The sequence below is a fragment of the Stigmatopora nigra genome, chromosome 11 (assembly GCF_051989575.1).
Source record: "Stigmatopora nigra isolate UIUO_SnigA chromosome 11, RoL_Snig_1.1, whole genome shotgun sequence".
NCBI classification, from domain to species: domain Eukaryota; kingdom Metazoa; phylum Chordata; class Actinopteri; order Syngnathiformes; family Syngnathidae; genus Stigmatopora; species Stigmatopora nigra.
This window is the reverse complement of record NC_135518.1, coordinates 1,549,634-1,570,812: the sequence shown is the minus strand read 5'-3', so window position 1 is coordinate 1,570,812 and position 21,179 is coordinate 1,549,634. Positions and strand designations below refer to the sequence as shown.

Genomic DNA, 21,179 nt, shown 5'->3' with positions numbered 1-21,179 from the left:
GCAATAAAGTCATAAAAGAACCAAACTTCATGAATGTTTTTTGTGACAAAGTATCTGTTCCAATCACTATCAGAGAAAAATCAGAGGTGTAAAAATAACTGGAAAATCAAGAGAGCCATGACATTATGTTCTTCACAAGTGTATGTAAACATTTGACCACAACTGTACCTACATGCTGAGGAAAAACAAATAATTAAATGTAAGGTGTATTATCTCCAATTATGGAAGAAAAATAGAATAATTAAAAAGACTAAATATTAATTTACAAAAAAGTGTCAGGAGTGGCTCGTTTGCCCCACCTGGCTTGATGGCATTTTCTGTTCAGCTGTGATCAATTACTTGATTATGATCCTGGGTTATTTAAGGACTATGGTTTGTGTTCGTCGTCGTCGGATGGAGTTTTCTAATCATGCGGACGTCACTTGCTGACGTCATTTCCACGACACCACGCCGAGATGTGGGATATCATGTTTTATTTTCAGTTAGATTTGGTTGATTCAAGCCCGTTGTTTTATAAGTTTTTGTTGAGTTATTAAACAAAGCATACAAATGAGAACGAACGGCCTCTTTCCCTTCGGCGTCACGGCACATTGGTGACGCCTTCCCCGGTCGCGCTACGTAGCGTGGCGTGACCGTAAAAGAAAAAGACAAACGTGAGATGGTAGGAATTAGTTTTGTCATTTTTTTCCACCATGACCTGTCCCTGTGATTGCCCAAGTCGTTATTCACATCTTCCCACAGTAATTAAAGTTTTTGTTGTGCACACTAATCCCTGTCTTTGCCTGCTTCCCTTGCATTTGGGTCCTACAACGCCACATGTTCCACAAAACTTGACAAAACAATTCGACAAATCTATGTACCCAGCGGGAAGCCATCGGCCAACTCATCACGCACCTGCCGAGTACTTTCTTCTCCCCCACAAGTTCCCCACCATTCTAGAGTACCCATCCCGCTAGACGGCGGCAACTTGGACGATGGGGGTCCTCACGGCGCCAACTTGGATGACAGGGGTCCTGAGGCGGCAACTCGGATGACAAGGGTCCTGAGGCAGCAACTTGGGTGACGGGGCTCTGATGCCTGCGGGCCATCATGCTTCCAAGGCAAGGAGGCCTGTGAACTTTCATTCTTACAGAGCGAGGCAGGTTGCAAGCTGTCAGGCTTCCAGGGCGAGGTGGCTTGCGAGCCATCATGCTTTCAGAAGACTGTTCAGAGCAAGGCGACTTGCGGAATTGCCGTCTCTCCTACAGAAATCGTTCAGGGTAAAGCGACCTGCAAAATCGTCGTCCTCAGTCGGTAGACTGATCAGATGAATATTCAGGATGAGATGACCCCTGGCAACGCAGTCGATCTTCTGGAATACGCTCAGGGAGAGTCGACCTGTGACATCCTCATGGGCGAATCAGATGACCGCCGGACCAGCCAGCCCGCTTACCACTTGTGGCCCAGACTGAACACTTACCAGACTGGCCATACCAGCCCGACGTCCACCAGACTATGCTTCGGGAGCCCTCTGCACCCTCTTCTCCGGTTTGGGATTTCTTGTTTTGTATTGTTTAGGTGGGACGTCTGGAATCCATCCCTTCAGAGGGGGATTATGCTCAGGATTGGTTTTGTCGTGTTTTTGCCCCTGTGTGACCTGTCCCTGTGTTTGCTCATTGTATTTCCCAGTTGTTTCCCCACTCCTGGTGTATCTCCTGCTTGCTGCCTCTTGTGTGACCCAGGTGCTTCTGACTGTCTCGTTAAGCCATGTCTCTCTATTGTGTTTGTCAGTCCTTGTCGGAACATCTACGTTTCTTATGCTCATGTCCATGTCCCATTATCCACGTCTCCCTACGTCTTCCCCATCAGGTTTGATTTTTAGTATTTCAAAGTCTTTATTTTATGAGAATATTCATGATTTATTATTTTTGCACTATACTCCCTGTCTTTGCTTGCTTCTCTGGGTTTGGGTCCTTCTACACTCACTATTCACAAAACTTGACAAAAAGATTGAATACGATAGTTGACGTCAAAACCAACACAAACCTAACTTGAGCTTTTCTTGACTATTACCATCTCCTTGTGGTCCTGGCATGGACATGGCTGCAGGTAGTGCAGGAGCAGGCTGGGCCAGTGGGGCAATGTATTTTAAGGTCATCAGATTGTTTATAACATGGGTTCCAACAAGGGTACTGCGACCAAAAGCCCTCCAATCCACAACGGTGATGCTGAGTGGAGGATGAAGGTGCTCATTCTCAGGTAACTCCTATAGGAGAAGAATTACTAATTACTAACTGAATATGTGCACCGGAGATCGAAAACAAGAAGAGATGAAAAAAATGTATAGACCATCTCCATAGTGTCAACTAATCTGGTGAAGTTGGGGTCGGATTTGTATCGGTGAATGACAGAAGAGCGCAGCGTTTTTCCAGCGCATTCTATGAATACCTGCAAGCATATTACATATTACTTTGCTTGATTTGTGAAAGTGTTTTGAGCATCAATGTGATCTACAGCATTTAATAATGTTTATTACAATACAATATTACAAAATAGAAATGTTCTGATTAAGAAAATATGAAAATAAAAATGTATGTACCTGTGGGCGATCCACAGACAGTAACTGAACCTTTTTAAGTTCTCGTAGACCCCAAAATAACACCTACCAAAAAAAATGTAGAACACACAGAAGTTATAATACTCGGCATACATTGTGTGAATGACATAAGTTTGAAGGGGACACCTCCAGTCTGTATGTACTGAGAACAGGTCTAATATTGTCAGGCAGTGCGTAGACGCCTCTTTCCTGTTCCTTTAAGAGAGGTAGGCTCAGCTCGCCGGACTTTGGAATCTAATCACATACCAGCGTAATTCACAATTGACTCATATCTATTGTTTCATGGAAAGGCAACAGCAAGCGACGGATTGGCTGACCTGCACCAACTCGAAGGCGGACAGCAGCTCTCCTCCTAATTGGCTGGCATGGTGTAGTGAACTGTACTGCAGCATAGGAGGCATGTAGGGGTCAGAGAGCAGGAAAACTTTAGGTGATGCCACTGTGGCCCCCAAGTACTCCGCCTTGCCCTACAGATAACATTTTGTGAACATTGTTCTGAGAGAAGTGAAAGCATATATCAAAGTAGTACAAGTTTACAAATAACAAAGAATGACTCATTGTGTAATGTCGTATATGCGTACCATCACCTTATCATTACTCGATGGTATGACTTTGTGTCCGGATTTTTTTTTCTCATATTATTATACATTTGCCCCAAAAAAGAATACGCTTGGCCTTTCTATTAAACTTGCTCTGCTCATCTTTATTAGCACCATACTTGCTTGCAACGAAATAAAAGCTTTGCTCCTCAAAACCTCTGTTAGAATAAACAAAGAGAAGCCAAAACGCCTTGAACTGCTGGGACCAGAAAAAACAAAGAGGAGCAAAATGCCTTGGGCTCAGGAAACGGTGACACTTTAGTCCTCGTCTGCTTTGACTACACATGTATCAAAGCACATGCAAACTCTGAGATCTCACTTGTGTTTTCACCCCTTCTCTTAGAATTTAGACATCCATGTAATCAGGGCCCTCGAATGTAATAAAACAACAGAAACCATGTCTAAGGTCAGAATGGAGTTAGGAAGCTTTCACAGCAGCCGTTCTCCTAGCAAGTGAAAGTTTGAGAAGACTGTGTTTTCCTCTTTATTTGTGTGTGAATTTGGTAATGTCTCATGGTGAACCGGACACTTTGTTAAGGAACTCACACTGAAAATTTCAGCAAAATCTGAACTCATTTTTCTTTGTCATTTTAAAATGACATTTAAAAAATTGAGAATAATTTATCAAGCACATTCATTCATTTTCTTAACCACTTATCTTCACAACGCTCACTTGAGGCTGATAGTTTTCCAAGACGGCGCCGTCACGCGGGAGCCAGTGGCAGTAGCCCTATCCACTTTTTTGTGTTTTTTTTTTTAATAACATTTTAATATTTCTTAATACAGTTCTTTTTACTTTACTTTGTATTTTCTACTTTTTACTTTAATGTATTCGCAACTTTCTTATCTCTCTCTCTCTCTCTCTCTCTCGATCTATATATATATATATATATATATATATATATATATATATATATATATATATATATATATATATATATATATATATATATATATATATATATATATATATATATATATATATATATATATATATATATATATATATATATATATATATATATATATATATATATATATATATATATATATATATATATATATATATATATATATATATATATATATATATATATATATATATATATATATATATATATATATATATATATATATATATATATATATATATATATATATATATATATATATATATATATATATATATATATATATATATATATATATATATATATATATATATATATATATATATATATATATATATATATATATATATATATATATATATATATATATATATATATATATATATATATATATATATATATATATATATATATATATATATATATATATATATATATATATATATATATATATATATATATATATATATATATATATATATATATATATATATATATATATATATATATATATATATATATATATATATATATATATATATATACATACACATATTACATCACTGAAGCTTGGCTTTCCATCTTACCAGCGCGTCATCATCATATACTTCAATAACGAGTCTTGGCGGTTCATTCTGAATATATTGAAGATCTCCACTTAGTACAATTGGACTCATCTGTAAGCACTGATTCCACGTGGGGCTTAGAGTCTGACTGATTACCTGACAAGTACAAAAATGAATGATATTTAATGTAAACACAATATCTGTTGAAGATGGATTATGCTATTTAAAAGTTTTACCTTGGTGGTCTGGCTCTGTGACAAGTACGTGACCCGAACGAAAGGGTCAGAGAGGCCTGAGGAGTCGGCAGCAATCAACCCACGAGCTTGATACAGGTGACACCTTAAAAGGAACTCATGTTGTTCTGCACATATCAACAAACACACAGTAATAAATAATGAGGCAAAAAAGAACAAATAATGTCACTAAATGTGGGGACTAGAAACTCATTGAACCTGCGGCCGCATATCTTGGACACTCGGCTAAAGATAGGGGCGGAGCTGTCAACTGATCACCACATGGTGGTGAGTTGGCTTTGATGGTGGGGACGGAAGCCCATGCGGCCTGGGAGACCCAAAGGTTTTGTGAGTATCTGCTGGGAACGCCTAGCGAAGTCCTATGTCAAAAGGAGTTTCAATTCCTATGTCTTTTGGTGCCTGTCGTGGTTGCATATCCCACATTGCGCTGGTGAACACCTGCGGTAAGGGATGCCGTCAAGCTGAAAAATAAGTCCTATTGTGCCCTTTCTGCCAATGGGACTTCAGAGGCAGCTGATGGGTACCAGTTGGCCAAGCACCACGCGGCTCTGGTCGTCTCCGAGGCAAGAACCCGGGAATTGGAGGAGTTCGGTGAGGCCATGGGGAACAACTACCAGGTGGCTTCAAGGTAATTTGGTCCACCCTCCGGCATCTCAGAAGGAGCAAGCAGTGCACCATCAACACAGTGTATCGTGGGGAAGTTGCGCTGCTGACCTCGACTCTGGATGTTGTGAATTGGTGGGCCAAATACTTTGTATACCACCTCAATCCCATTGACACGCCTCCCCACGAGGAAGCAGACCTCTAGGGATTAGTTTTATTTCTGGGGTTGAAGTTGCTGAAGTGGTTAAAAAGCTCCTCGGTGGGCAGGCCCAGGGGTTGGATGAGATCCGTCTAGAGCTTTGAAAAGCTCTGTATGTTGTGGGGCTGTCTTGCTTGACACGCCTCTTCAACATCACGTGAACAGTGGATCAGGATTGGTGGTTTTTCCCCTTTTTAAAAAGTGGGGCAGGAGGGTGTATTCCAATCATCAGGGAATCACACTCCTCAGCCTCCCCGGGAAGGTCTATTTTGGGGTACTGGAGAGGAGGGTCCGTCGGGAGGTCAAAACTCAGATTCAGAAGGAGCAGTGTGGTTTTCGTCCTGGCAGAGCCATGTCCTCATGGGATTTCGCCAAACTGGTGTACATGTACTTTGTGATCTTTGAGAAGGTGTTCCCCTGGGCAGTCTTGTGGGGGGTACTCTGGTAGTCTGGTCCGTGTAAAAAGTCGAATCTGTGTTCATTGGGGGTTGGACTCCACCAGAGCTGTCATATGTCACCGATTCTGTTCAACACTCTTATGGACTGAATATCTAGAAACAACCGTAGCATTTAGGGGTTCTGGTTTGGTGGCCTCAGTATTGCATCCCTGCCTTTTGCCTTTTGTACTGGCAAGTACTGGTAGTACTGGTAGTACAGGTAGTACTGGTAGTACAGGTAGTACAGGTAGTACAGGTAGTACAGGTAGTACTGGTAGTACTGGTAGTACAGGTAGTACTGGTAGTACTGGTAGTACTGGTAGTACTGGTAGTACTGGTAGTACTGGTAGTACTGGTAGTACTGATAGTACTGATAGTACTGGTAGTACTGATAGTACTGATAGTACTGGTAGTACTGATAGTACTGGTAGTACTGGTAGTACTGGTAGTACTGGTAGTACTGGTAGTAATAGCAGTAATAGCAGTAATACTGGTAATAGCAGTAATACTGGTAATAGCAGTGATACTGGTAATAGCAGTAATACTGGTAATAGCATTAATGCTGGTAATAGCATTAATGCTGGTAATAGCATTAATGCTGGTAATAGCAGTAATGCTGGTAATAGCAGTAATGCTGGTAATAGCAGTAATGCTGGTAATAGCAGTAATGCTGGTAATAGCAGTAATGCTGGTAATAGCAGTAATGCTGGTAATAGCAGTAATGCTGGTAATAGCAGTAATGCTGGTAATAGCAGTAATGCTGGTAATAGCAGTAATGCTGGTAATAGCAGTAATGCTGGTAATAGCAGTAATGCTGGTAGTACTGGTAGTACTGGTAGTACTGGTAGTACTGGTAGTACTGGTAGTACTGGTAGTACTGGTAGTACTGGTAGTACTGGTAGTACTGGTAGTACTGGTAGTACTGGTAGTACTGGTAGTACTGGTAGTACTGGTAGTACTGGTAGTACTGGTAGTACTGGTAGTACTGGTAGTACTGGTAGTACTGGTAGTACTGGTAGTACTGGTAGTACTGGTAGTACTGGTAGTACTGGTAGTACTGGTAGTACTGGTAGTACTGGTAGTACTGGTAGTACTGGTAGTACTGGTAGTACTGGTAGTACTGGTAGTACTGGTAGTACTGGTAGTACTGGTAGTACTGGTAGTACTGGTAGTACTGGTAGTAAAAGCATTAATATCGGTAAAAGCATTAATACCGGTAATAGCAGTAATGCCGGTAATAGCAGTAATGGACGGGCAAGGTCGGACGAGGACCTTGGATGGGCGAGGTCAAGCGAGGAGCTTGGTCAGGGGTTCGAATGTCAAGGAGTTTTGTCTCCTCTACTGTGACACTTCACGTACAGAATAAACTTAAGCAGAACAGTCTTTAAACACTCTTTGTTGAAGTCACCAGCGACAATAAAGACTCCATCGGGATGGTTAAGCTGCTGTTTGTATACAGCCATTAGCAGGAGGTTAAGCGCCTAGTTAATGTTGGCATCCAGTGGTATATAGATTGCCATTACTATGATGACGGTTAGCTCTCTAGGTAAATAGAAGGGCCTGCACCGTATTGCCAATAGCTCTAAATCCGTGTAGCAGTGAGCGTTAATGATCCGACTGTTGCAACACCATTCATTGAGTATAAACACGCACAGTCCCCCTCCTTTGCTTTTGCCTGTTAATTCTTTTGAACGATCGTTTCGAAATACCATTCGGCTAGCTAGCGATACCGCAGATTTGTGGATATAGCCACGTTTCCTTGATGAGAATAATGTTGCAGTCCCCAACAAAGCTGTTTTTGGGTGATGGATCTGGCATTGGTCAAAAAGATACTCGGAAGCGGTGCTCGGTGTGGTTGCTGCCTTAGCTTAGCAGCTAGGCCCGCCCGACATGCTCTGAGTGGGCTGACTATCCACGGAGATCCTGGGGGTCTCGAGATGTCGTCGGGGATATTGTAGGTCCGTTGGTAGTCTGTTGTGACGGATATATTTCATCTCCTTCCGAGAGTAATTAAATCCTGACGACTGTAGAATAACAAACGACACCAAACTGGAGAGCATAGAGCCGCTGCACCCGTGAACACCGCCATCATGCTTCAGAATGAAAGACAGAATGAGGGAAAAAAAGAAATTCACATTGTTCGATTTATAACTAATTTATTTCCAACGTAGAGTGGAAAATAAGTATTTGGTCACCTATAAACAAACAACATTTCTGGCTGTCAAAGAGGCCTAACTTTTCTGATGAGGTCTAAGGAGGTCTCCACGTGTTACATGTATTAATAGCATCTGTTTTAACTCATTATTGGTATAGAAGACACCTGTCCAAAACCTCAGTCTCTCATACTCCAAACTCTACTATGGCCAAGACCAAAGAGCTGTCCAAGGACAGCACCCGTTGACTCACCCCGTAGCATTAAAATGAAAATAAGAACAGTGAACAACAATCCCAGAACCACAAGGGGGACATAGTGAGTGACCTACAAAGAGCTGGGAACATAGTAATAGAGGATACTATCAGTAACACAAAGTGCTGCCATGGACTCTTCTGCACTGCCAGATGTGTCCCTTAGCTGCAGTCAGTAAAAGAAGACTGGGAGAATGAGTTATGGTCAGATGAAACCAAAATAGAAGTTTTTGGTAGAAACACAGGTCCTCTTGTTTGGAGGAAAAATAATACTGAATTGCATCCAAAGAACACCATACCCACTGTGAAGCATGGGGTGGAAATATCACGCTTTGGGGCAGTTTTTCTGCAAAGGAACCAGGACAACTGATCTGTGTAAAGGAAAGGATGAATGGGGCCAGGTATCGAGAGATTTTGTGTCAAAATCTCTTTCTGTCAGCAAGGACATTGAAGATGAGACGTGGCTGGGTCTTTCAGCATGACAATGATCCCAAACACAGCCAGGGCAACAAATGAGTGGCTTCCTAAGAAGCTTCTCAAGGTCCTCGAGTGGCCTAGCAAGTCTCCAGATCTCAACCCCATGGAAAATCTGTAGAGGGAGTTGAAAGTCCTTGTTGCCCAATGACAGCCCCAAAACATCACTACTCTAGAGCAGTGTTTCCCGACCTTTTTTGAGCTGCAGCACACTTGTTGCATTGAAAGAAATCTAGAGGCACACCAATAGGTGAAAATCTCTCTTGGCTGATGTTAAAATAATGAATGCAATGTTTTTTTAACCTTATTTAAATTTTGACTCTTTCTCCCAATATTATGCAAAAAGTAGTATGACTTAAATCTTGTAATATTACAACAGTTTTTCTTCCCAATATTATTTCAACCACCTAAAATTACGAGAAAAAGCGTTTTATGCTCCCACAAACTTAACGTCGACAAAACCAAAGAGCTTCTGGTTTACTTGACATAAATAAAAATAAGCAACAAAATTACTTTAATCTCACAATATCGCAATTTGAATCTTGTTATAGTAAAATCTAGGAATTAATATTCCAATTTTAACCTCATAATAATTGAATTTTAATCTCTTAATATTGATATTCCTCCTTGTGATTCCCCGCGGCACACCAGAGCATCACTCACGGCACCCCAGCGTGCCGCGGCACACTGGTTTGGAAACACTGCTCTAGAGGAGATCTGCATGGGGGAACGGGCCACAATACCAGCAACAGTGTGTGAAAAGCTTGTGAGGAGTTACAGAAAACGTTTGGCCTCCTTTATTGCCAACAAAGGGTACATAAAGTATTAAGATGAACTTTTGGTATTGACCAAATACATATTTTCCACCATGATTTGAAAATCAATTCTTTAAAAATCTAACAATGTGATTTTCTGTTTTATTTTCCACATTTTGACTGTCATAGTTGAGGTTAACCCATTTTGACAATTACAGGCCTCTCTAATCTTTTCAAGTAGGATAACTTGCACAATTGGTGGTTGACTAAATACGTATTTGCCCCACTGTACATTATATTTACATATTAATGTATTATTTGCCCCATTGCACATTATATTTACATATGAATGTGATTGGCCAAAGGGTGTAAGTTATTAAAGATAGAGGGTCACATGCTAAAAGTGTATAAGTTCTAAATGATTGCATGTGTGATGTATAACTAGTTTTGGGATTGGATGTTTATCAGTCTTCGATTATTGATGCCTCCAGCCAAATAGCAAGGGTGTGGATCGGTATTCGATTATTTATGTCTGGGTACATATAGTTTGAAACGCGGGGGTCTTCAGGCATTACAGTAAAAGTTGGCTTGAAGATAACAACAACTGACCTGTCTGATTATTTCCCTGTGTTTAAAGGTATGTTGTTTTGTTGTTGAGACCGATTGAGTGTGGGGTTTGCAAGAGACAATGTTTAGCATGTGAGAATAAAGATAATGTTTAGTAATGGTTGTTTACTTTTGATATGTGTGCGTGAATGTGCGAGTCTTGGGTGGAGCACATGTATAGCGTTTAGCAAGCTACCCTCGGCAGCCATTATAGCGTTAGCATTATAGTGTGCAGTGTAGGACGGTCGTAGCAAAGGAAGCTATGCTATTGAGATTTCACGAGCTTCGAGTAGAGCACATGTAATAGCATTAGCAAGGTACCCTCGGCCGCCGTTAGTGTTAGCATTGTGAAGTGTATGTGTGTATGACGGTCGTAGCAAATGAAGCTAAGCCATGCTATTGAGATTTCTTTGTTTGCCCTGCTAACTAGCTAAGGACTTCTCTAAGTTGGAAAACAAAAGGTAACACAAGTTACGATAGTCATAAGTTATGACCGTTTATGCAACAAGTACATTGTTTTGGGTTATAACGGGTTGTTAATATGTATATATGGGTGTAATTGTATATTATGTTTTTGTGTGAATTGATTACAGTAAAAGTTGGCTTGAAGATAACAACAACTGACCTGTCTGATTATTTCCTCCTGTGTGTAAAGCAATAATTGCAAAACCGGGGTACTGCAATAATTGCAAAACCTGGGTACTACATGAATAAATTACAGTCTTTCCGTATGCTTACAGTTGTGGTCAAAAGTTTACTTACCCCTGTGAAGAACATAATGTCATGGCTCTTTTGAGTTTCCAGTTATTTCTACAACTCTGATTTTTCTCGGATAGAGTGATTGGAACAAATACTTCCTTGTTACAAAAACATTCATGAAGTTTGGTTCTTTTAGGACTTCATTATGGTCGAACAGAAAAAAAGTGATCAAATTTGCTGGGTCAAAAATATACATACAGCAGCGCTAATATCCAAGACTTTTGGTTATCTTGAAAAATTTGATGGTAATACTCCTTCATTATCCTATTTACTCTGTGTAAAGCACCAGGTCCATTGGCATCAAAACAGCCCTACAGCATACTACTATCACCACCATGCTTGATGGTAGGCATGGTATACTTGGGGTTAAAGGCCTCATCTTTTCTCCTCCAAACATATTGCTGGGTATTGTGGCCAAACAGCTCGATCTTTGTTTTGTCTGACCACAGATATTTTCTACAAAAGGTCTTATTTTTGTCCATTTGATCAGCAGCAAACTTCAGTCGAGACTTAAGGTGCCGCTCTGGGAGCAAGGGCTCCCTTCTTGCACGGCAGCCTCTCAGTCCATGTAGATGCAAAACACGCTTGACTGTGGACACTGACACCTGTGTTCCAGCAGCTACTAATTCTTGGCAGATCTGCTTTTTGGTGATTCTCGGTTGAATCTTCACCCTCGTGACCATTTTTTTCTCAGTAGCAGGTGATAGCCTGCATTTCCTTCCCGATCAAATCCGCGCTGAGCTCCTTTAACTTCCCATTGTAGCGTTTGTGGGTGTTTGCATCAAATAAGCCCTATTTAAATGGCCTCAGAGAAGTCAACCCCTGTAGTCACTCATATTCACTGACAAGAAGTTAAGAGACCATGCTATGAAGCTCATTTCCCTGACACAGGCACCAAAAATTGCTAATTAATGTTGCTGTATGTATATTTTTAATATAAAAGCACCAAACTTCATGAATGTTATTTGTGACAAAGAAGTACATGTTCCAATCCCTCTATCAGACAAAAATCAGTGATGTAGAAGTAAATGAAAAAAAATGAAAATCAGACATAGGCATTGTCGTCCTCATTGACTGACAAAAAAAGCCTAGTAGTCATCATACCCTCAGCAGCGTATGACGAAATTGTATAGTGCTTCTCCACAAGTTCGTCTTCCCAGGCAAGACACATTTATGACATTAATTTATGGCATAATCATACTTGTTAGCTCTCCGCCTTGCGCGCCATCAATCCGGCGACTGCAAGGATTCAAGAGAGCCATGACATTATGTTCTTCACAACTGTATGTAAACCTTTGACCACAACTGTATAACGGCAGTATTTGATAAATACACCTGTATATCATTGTAATTGTGTACAGTCACACTTATGAATGGCTCTAAGTACAACATTTTCAGTTTACGATTTTTTTAATGTGCACAAGTGACTAGAGATACAAAAACGAACCAAGTTACAAAATCCCCTAAAAGGTAAATGTGTTTCCTATATGTTATTTTACTTTGAAAATATTGTCGCAGATGCATTGATTTTCACTTTAGGGAACTCGCTACCTTCTATCGGGCTCTCATTTCATCAGACTAAATCGATCTTATATAATGACAATAGAATCATTCAATTCAACTCAATTGGCTGTCTCACAACAACTACTATCCATCTTTCAAGGTTCTCTCTTACATACTTAATAATAATAATAAATAATCGGACATAGGCTATGTCATCATCATTGAATCGACAAAAAGCTTAATTGTCATTATACCCAGCTGCGTATGACGAAATTGGTAAATTGTCCATCTCAGCTAAATTCTCCCCTTATTAATGATCGCAACTTAGCTCTTTTTTCTAATTACCCCCTTGCTACTGCCACAATGAAATTTCCCGAATACAGGATGAATAAAGTTATCCAATACAATTACCCTTATTAAGCAGATAAAACATTTACAAATTCAAGGCGGCACACACACACATAGGCGACACATAAAAGTCTAAAATTTAGTACTACGGCTTTCAGCCATGGGAGAACGGGCTCTTGCCGCCACTAGGCGGACAAACGCGGGTACAACATCTCCCATTATAAAGGTCGCAGAAATTTTCAGTGAAGCGGGGCACATTTTCTGATGATTTTTTTCAAATTTTAAGCCTTCCTTATAATTTTCTCTCATTTTGTGTTTCCACACATCTTTCATACAAAATTTGGACGCATTGACCAATTTTAAAGGGTTTTGTTGGTAGTTGTGTGAGGACTGTGAAACAAATTAGAGAATTTACATAAGATACACCTGTACTTACGAATTTTTCAAGTTACGAAAAAAGTTCTGGAACCAATTAATTTCATAAGTAGAGGTACAACTCTACTTCAATTTTAGAATAGGTGCGGAAAGATGGCATAATCATGGGGGTGATCCTGCAACATGTTTTTTTTATTATTGGGGCCATGTCTGGTCTACTTTAGCCAGTAAAAACGAGGGATTAGTGTAATGTAACTCACCCGCACATGTCAGCTGAGTGGGGGGGTTAGAAAGGGTTCCCCATGTGGCAGTGTTGAAGCCTACAGGCAGGTTATCCAACGTGTGATCAAAATCCACACAGGATCCAAACCACAAATATACATCCACTTTGGCCTGTACTGAAAATCCTGTCATATGCTTCCCTGGTGGCTGGAAATGTACATAGATTCATAGGCCATTATTTCTTGAATTTTGTTAGATATTGTGTACACCTGTCTACCTTAAGGAAAAGCGTTAAAATCTTTCCACAGTGTACTCCACAGGCCTCTGTGCGGCTGCAGAAGATGACATCCCTGGCTGAAAGTCGGGCGTACGCGATGCGCTTGTTGTTGCTTAACATCCACACAAAGATATCAGGCACTGTATGTTGTGGCTGTGAAGTAAAATTGCAAAGTTATACTGTGACACAGTCCACAATGGTTAGCTAAAACAATTTCTAAGACAAGTTATTGTTTTGATTGTTTGTTTTACAACTGGCCACCCTATTGTGCAGTGGTTCTTCTGCCCAACTTTGGTGCAGGCATTCTGGGTCCGATTCCCTATCAGTGGAAGTGTGAGTGGTTGTCTGTCTATTTGCATACCATATACCTGACTGGCAACCAGTCTAGGGTTTAGTCTGCCTTTTGCCCAAAGAGGGTTGGGTTAGGCTACAGTAACCTCGCCACCATTTCAAGGATGGTGCAGTATGGAAGATGGATGAATGAACGGATTAATGAACGCCCGGACGGCCGAATGAATTAATGTTTTACAACCAGCATCATTCAGTTACAAGATCACTTCTTTGTCTTTGTCCAGGTTACCAAAGTTCTATATGCTAACATGTTCATAGCCAGAATTATCGATGATCTGTAATAATTGAGCAAAGAAAATGTCTTTCTGAATCTCTATTTAGTTGTGCCATATTCAGAAAAAAAACACAGATATGCGTTAGAATCTAACCTCTCAAAATCTATCTTTTCAACCACAAAGTTAAGTAAATATGTATGTTGATACTACAGTGCCGTCAAAAAGTATTTGCCCCCTTCCTGATTTCTGTGTTTTTTACAAATATTTATCACACACAAAGGTTTAAAATCATCAAATCAATTTTAGTATGACACAGAGACAACCTGGGGAAAGAGAAAATGCAGTTTCTAAATTATAATTTTATTCACTAAGGCAGAAAGAAATCACAAACTTGTCTTGCTGTCAGTGAAAAAGTAAGTCCCTCTTTGTTAAATCACAAAATAACTGTTACTAATCACAATTGTAGGAGAGCTGAGTTCAATTTCACAAGCCACAACCACACCTGATTACTACCACATGTTCAATCAAGAAAACACTTAAATAGGATGTGTCAGACAAAGTGAAGTAGGCTACAGGTTCAGAACTTTATGCCACGATCCAAAGAAATTCAAGAAATGCGGATAAAAGGGAGTGACCTCTATCAGTCTGGAAGCTCAAGCAAACCACTGAGGAGAGAATTGGGAATTGGCAAACCTTCCTCGGAGTGGTCGGCCTGTTAAAATTACTCCAAGAGTGCGACGACGGCGACCTATCCAGGAGGTCACAAAACAACCTATAAAGACATCAAGATGGCGTTGTCATGCGGAAACCAGTGGCAGTAGCTCTGTCCACTCTTATTTGTTTTTCATGTTTTACAGCCTTTCTAACTTTTTTTAATTACATTTTAATATTTCTTAATACATTCATTTTTACTTTACTTTGTACTTTATACTTTAATGTTTTTACAACTTTCCTTGTTCTGTTATCCTGGCTTCTTTCTGCTACTTCTTTTTTGGAACCATTCAGCCATGCCTATGCTGTCATGCACATGGGACTAGCTGTTGCGATGCACAGCAGAAGGAGAAACACTTCAATTACCGCTGGAAATTCAGAGCTGGACAAAAGTGCCGAGAGAAGAAGCGACGCTTCAGACCAAGCATTCCATCATGGGATAAGATGGAAGAGCTGTCGGCACTTACCAGACCGGAAACAGAGTGGATGGCTTCTACTCTGCTTCTGTTGTCTTCAGCTCCAGACTAGTGAGGAACTGTGCGGATAAGCTTGGAAGAGTGACTGCACATTCTCTACCTCGGTCACAGTCTGCAGAAGTTCCCCATCTTGTGGAAGACTTCCTGTGTGTTGTTCCAGTTTTTGTACAACTTTACAACGTCTTTTTGAGTCTGTACCGCAACCAAGATGGCGCTGTTCAAGTGGCAGTCGGTGTCTGTTTTGTGTTTATGCTGCTTTTCTGTCTTAATGATTTGTTTTGGTGATTCTTAATGATCCCATTTACTTTGATTTGCTTTGAACTTTGTGCTTTTGCTTTATTGTTCAGCGACCTTTGCGACTGTACTGTCTAACTTGTAACTATGTGTTTTTTTCTGTATCTGCATTCCCCCTATTTGCTGCTGTCACAATGGAATTTCCCGAATATGGGATAGATAAAGTTATTCAATCAAATCCAAAAGAACTGCAGGCCTCACTGGCCTCAATTAAGGTCAATGTTCAAGACTGTAAACACTGGGCAAAGATGGCATCTTTGACAGAGTTCCAAGCCGAAAACCATTGCTGTTCAAAAATAATCAAAAGGCTTATCTTGTGTTTGACAAAAAATCTCTTGATGATGTGCCACACTTTTGGAAGAACATTATGTAGACTGATGAGTTAAAAGATGAACTTATTAGAAGGCCTCTCGCATTTGGCAAAAAAATGGCACAGTATTCAATTAAAAGAACACTTTACCAATAGTGAAGCTTGGTGGTGGGAGTGTGATGGTCTGTGGCTGCTTTGCTGCCCCGGGAACAGGGCGAGTTGCTGTATTTGATGGAAGAATGAATTAAAAATGTTGAAGGAGAACATCCGGCCCTCACTTTGTGGGCTCAAAGTCCAGCGCTTTTGGAGCATGCAACATGACAACGATCCAAAGCACAACAGCTTGTCCACCTCTGAATGGCTAAAAAAAGTTAAGGTTTTGGAGTGACCAAGTCAAAGTGCAGATTTAATTCCTATTGAAATGCTGTGATGTGATCTGAAACGGCCTGTTAATGCTAGAAAACCCTCTAATATTTCAGAACTGAAACAATACCGCACAAAAGAGTGGACCAAACTTTCGCAAAACGTTGTGAAAGACAAAATATATAAATGCTTGATTTCAGTTATAAGATTCAGGGGCAATTACTTTTTCACAGTTGGACAAGTTTGTAATTTATTCTGCCTTTTATTCTGTGAGTTGTGTTGCATCTTGGAGCTCTTCTTTCACACCACCAGACTTTCTCTTCCTGGACACCAGAGACTGAGCATCTTGTCTTGGTAAATAAAATCGTCAGTAAAAGACGGACTTTTATATTTCCTTGGGTTGTCTCTGTGTAATACTAAAATTGATTTGATGATCTGTGTGATAAATATTCAAAAAACAGGCCCGAAGCCACCTGGGTTAGGCTCCAGGACACAAGCACTACCACCCACACACCACACCACACCCCCGACCCTAGGGAGGATAAAGCAGTTTGGGAAATGAATGAATGATCTACTTCCTATCATGGTGTCTGATGAACACATTAAGGTTAAATATAAGAGAAAAAAATAATTGGGTTCCCAGGGCCTCATTTGGGGTCCCTAATTTCCCACAAACAACAGAATAGTTTCTTTTAAATGATGACAGGAACACATTCAGTACCTCCTCCACTAGGAAACGTAGTTTATGTGTGAGTTTTGTTGCATCTTGGAGCTCTTCTTTCACGCCACCAGACTTTCTCTTCCTGGACACCAGAGACTGAGCATCTTCAATCATACTTTCCTGCAGTACACACATTAAGAATATCTTTGATGAGTAAAACCTCACTTGGCTCCAAGAGAGTTCACTTTATTAAAACGTTAGTTTCCGTTTGTTGTGTTTCTGATAAAAGAAGCATGTTAAGTAAAATTTCAAATATTCTACTTTTTCAGAGCATTAAAAGTAAATCATGTATGTATGGGATTGTTAACAAAGTGCCAGTTTTCAAGTCCCCCAAAAATGTCCAGTATTATTTGCCCCTTGTTCCAAAAAGAGAAATTTAAAATGAGAAGAATTTGTGAATTTCCAGGTTTTTCTAAGGGTGTGGTCCAGACAATTTAATGTGATTCCTTTTTACATTGCAATTTTTGAGTGACCCAGGATTTGACAACAAATTTGCAGACATGTGATAGATCTGAAAATACAACTTCAGGAACAGGTTAAGAAAGAGTGAGATCAATTTAAATAGGAAATAGGTTTATTACCAGAACGCAGGATGGTTGGAGAATGCTCAGACAGCTGTGAACCTCTCACAGCATGTCTTCCTCACAATTCTCTCTGAATGAACACTGGGTCAGTCTTTATATAGGAACACAGGGTAATTTTCCAAGACTGTGATGTAGGACAGAGTTTATGTAAACAAAACTTTGGGCTAATATAGCTTGACATTTGCAGGTTTAAGTTGTATGCAAACACGATATTTTGATAGTGTGTGTGTGTATATGTACATGTATATATATGTATCTGTATATGTATGTATATATATATGTATCTGTATATGTATGTATATATATATGTATCTGTATATGTATGTATATATATGTATCTGTATATGTATGTATATATATGTATCTGTATATGTATGTATCTGTATATGTATGTATATATATGTATCTGTATATGTATGTATATATATATATATATATATATATATATATATATATATATATATATATATATATATATATATATATATATATATATATATATATATATATATATATATATATATATATATATATATATATATATATATATATATATATATATATATATATATATATGTGTGTGTGTGTGTATGTGTACACCGACGCCACGGAAAATGACCTTCCTGCAACGGCCAACGACCCACCTCGCTATCCCCTTGTGAGCTCGCCAGCTTCCTGGATGAGCCTAAGATTTGGAAAGAACTTAACTCGCACCCTCGCCTGCTTTGGGGTCCACCACCCACGATGGTAAAATTTATAGGATTTACAGAAATTGGCCAGTTGCTCTCGTCTTTGCATCTTTTCTGAAGAATATGAGCATGGGAGCCATAAACAACTGTCAAATTAATTAATAAAGACAGCTAGTCCCCCATCTTTCTTCCTACCGCTCTCCTCAGCATCCCTGTCCGCCCTCACCAGCTGAAAGCCATCCAAGGAGATGAGAGAGTCTGGTATTCGCTCATCCAGCCAGGTCTCCGTGAAGCAGATAATGCAGGCGCTCCGATATTGTCCTTGTTGTTTGGTCAGCGCCGTTAGCTCTTCCATCTTATTGGGGAGAGATCTTACGTTCCCCATAATAATAGATGGAATGCTGGGTCTGAAGCGTCGCTTTTTCTCCTGACATTTTCGTCCGGCTCTGCATCCTCTTCTCTTCCTCTTTAACTCAGCGGGGAGGTCCAAGTCCACGGGAATCCCGGTGTTGCGTAGCGCTAACAGTTGATCCTTCGTGTAAAGCAGCGTAGGCATGGCTGGGTCAAAATAGTCTCCAAAATTTTGAAATTTGAATTTGAAAAGATGGACTAAACTAGTAGATCAAAGACTGCCTCTCGCACAGCTTGAGTCTTGGAGTAGAGTCTTGAAAGTAAAGTCCCAAAACATTAAAGTATCGAATATAATATGTAAAGTGAAGTAACAACTAAAGTCTTAAGAGACAATAAAAACATAAAATAAAGGATAAAAATCCGTAAAAAAGCTGTACAAACACAGAATTCGAGTGAGGGTTTAGGGAGCTATTGCAACGAGCAGCCGCTTTGAACGGCGCCCCATGATTGATCACCAGATAAGCAGAAGCAAGGGTGGTGAGAACAGTTAAACTCAACCCACAGACCAGCTACAACATGATCTTGCTGCAGCTGGTGTCACTGTGCATCATTCAACTATTCATCACACTTTGCACAAAGGAGGACAATGCAGCCGAAACCTTTTCTACGCAAATGCCAAAAATGATTAGTTTGAAGTATTATATACCACATTTGGACAAGTCAGATTAATTTTGGAATAAAGTGCTGTGGACTAATGAAACTAAAATTTGGTTATTTGTACATGCACATCGCGGAAGAACACAGCATTCCAAGAAAAACACTTGCTACCCACAGTTAAATGTGGTGGCGGTTCCATCATGCTGTGAGGCTGTGCAGCCAGTGGAGCTACTGACAATCTTGTTAAAGTTGAAGATCAGATGGATTCCAGTCACGATCAGCAGATACTTACAAACATTGTTCAAGAATTTGTGACAAAGTTGAAGTTACGTCGGTGCTGGATACTTCTACAAGACACCGACCCCAAACACTGCTCAAATTCTACTCAGGCATTCATGCAGAGGAACAGATAAACAACTTTATGGAATGGCCATCTAGTCCCCAGACCTGAATATTATTGAAAATCTGTTGTGTAATATTAAGCGGGCTGTCCATGCTCAGAAACCGTCAAACCTGACTGAACTCAAAATGTTTTGATAGGGGAATTGTCAAAAATACCTTCAACCAGAATGCAGGTACCTTCAAACAATCAGAGCATAGTGTTTTGCACAGGAACTGTTTGAATAGGTGTTAATCTGCATCCCCGCATGGATGACATTCACGACGGCTAAAAACAACATGATGGCAAAAGAAAGCACTACTATAGCATTCATTTATTATTATTACAACCTTTCTCATTTGAAGTAAGAGGGTGAGACTGAAACGACTGTGCTAGTTTCGGGCTAGTTTCAGAGCCACTTTTCAAGTGTCCCCAAGCAGTGTGATTGACATATTCATATTTTAATTGACATACCCCCAGTGCAGCGCCAGCCTTATTTGCCATACAATGGGCACATTGAATTTATTTGTAATTGTTGCACAAGAAAAGCTAAAAGTCTTAAGTTTGTGTTTGGCCATTTATAGGAATGAGTGCATTTCTTATTTTCTTACCAGTTCCTGTTTGCACATCGAGAGTCGTTTCATGTCCAGCTGTGTCAGGTGGTTGGACTTTACATGAGCCTTCAACTGCCCTTCTACTGTTGCTATAAAACGCCTGCAACGTCACGTAGTTTCGTGAATCAATTTAAAAAGTTAATTTATCACTCGTCATATTGTAGTGAACAGCTGCATACCTGGCACTCATGCAAAATGCATTGACTGTTGTTTTTAGTGTCTCCTCAACCCCAGGAAAAGACTTCTTGTGGAGTTCAGTTGCCCTGGTGACTCCTTCCTCCTGTCAGTGGATGTGAAGTTCTAACAAACATTTATCTTTGTTTTTGTGAGCGTGCACGTACCAATAGAAATACAATGTTTTCCAGCATGTTAGAGTTGTACAGCCTGTAGGTTCTGTCCTCCCATTGACTCAACACATTGATGCATGGCTTTTGTTTTTCCAGGGGCAAATACATATAGTACCTAAAACATTATTAGGGTGCAAATAAACAAATTATTAAAACACTTAATTCTATTTCTGTTTACAGGTCGGTCGGTCCAACTAGATTGCAATCTAACGGAATAATGTTGAGTT

At 39.9% G+C, this 21,179-nt stretch overlaps 1 protein-coding gene across 5 annotated transcripts in view; it reads right to left on the bottom strand.

The window, feature by feature from the left end:
* Positions 1 to 21,179, bottom strand: part of fer1l6 (fer-1 like family member 6) — a 91,265-nt gene that overhangs the window by 33,218 nt on the left and 36,868 nt on the right. For 3 of the 5 annotated variants that reach the window (XM_077727695.1, XM_077727699.1, XM_077727698.1), the window contains 13 exons: positions 20,947 to 21,067; positions 20,785 to 20,885; positions 20,603 to 20,705; positions 17,332 to 17,451; positions 13,891 to 14,043; positions 13,652 to 13,820; positions 4,909 to 5,033; positions 4,694 to 4,828; positions 2,914 to 3,063; positions 2,723 to 2,830; positions 2,579 to 2,641; positions 2,329 to 2,427; positions 2,026 to 2,245 (listed from right to left, as the gene is read on the bottom strand). In XM_077727695.1, coding sequence (XP_077583821.1) covers positions 2,026 to 2,245; positions 2,329 to 2,427; positions 2,579 to 2,641; positions 2,723 to 2,830; positions 2,914 to 3,063; positions 4,694 to 4,828; positions 4,909 to 5,033; positions 13,652 to 13,820; positions 13,891 to 14,043; positions 17,332 to 17,451; positions 20,603 to 20,705; positions 20,785 to 20,885; positions 20,947 to 21,067 — 1,667 coding nt within the window. The remainder of the gene's footprint in view (positions 1 to 2,025; positions 2,246 to 2,328; positions 2,428 to 2,578; positions 2,642 to 2,722; positions 2,831 to 2,913; positions 3,064 to 4,693; positions 4,829 to 4,908; positions 5,034 to 13,651; positions 13,821 to 13,890; positions 14,044 to 17,331; positions 17,452 to 20,602; positions 20,706 to 20,784; positions 20,886 to 20,946; positions 21,068 to 21,179) is intronic. The other 2 variants (XM_077727696.1, XM_077727697.1) reach the window with 2 other exon arrangements.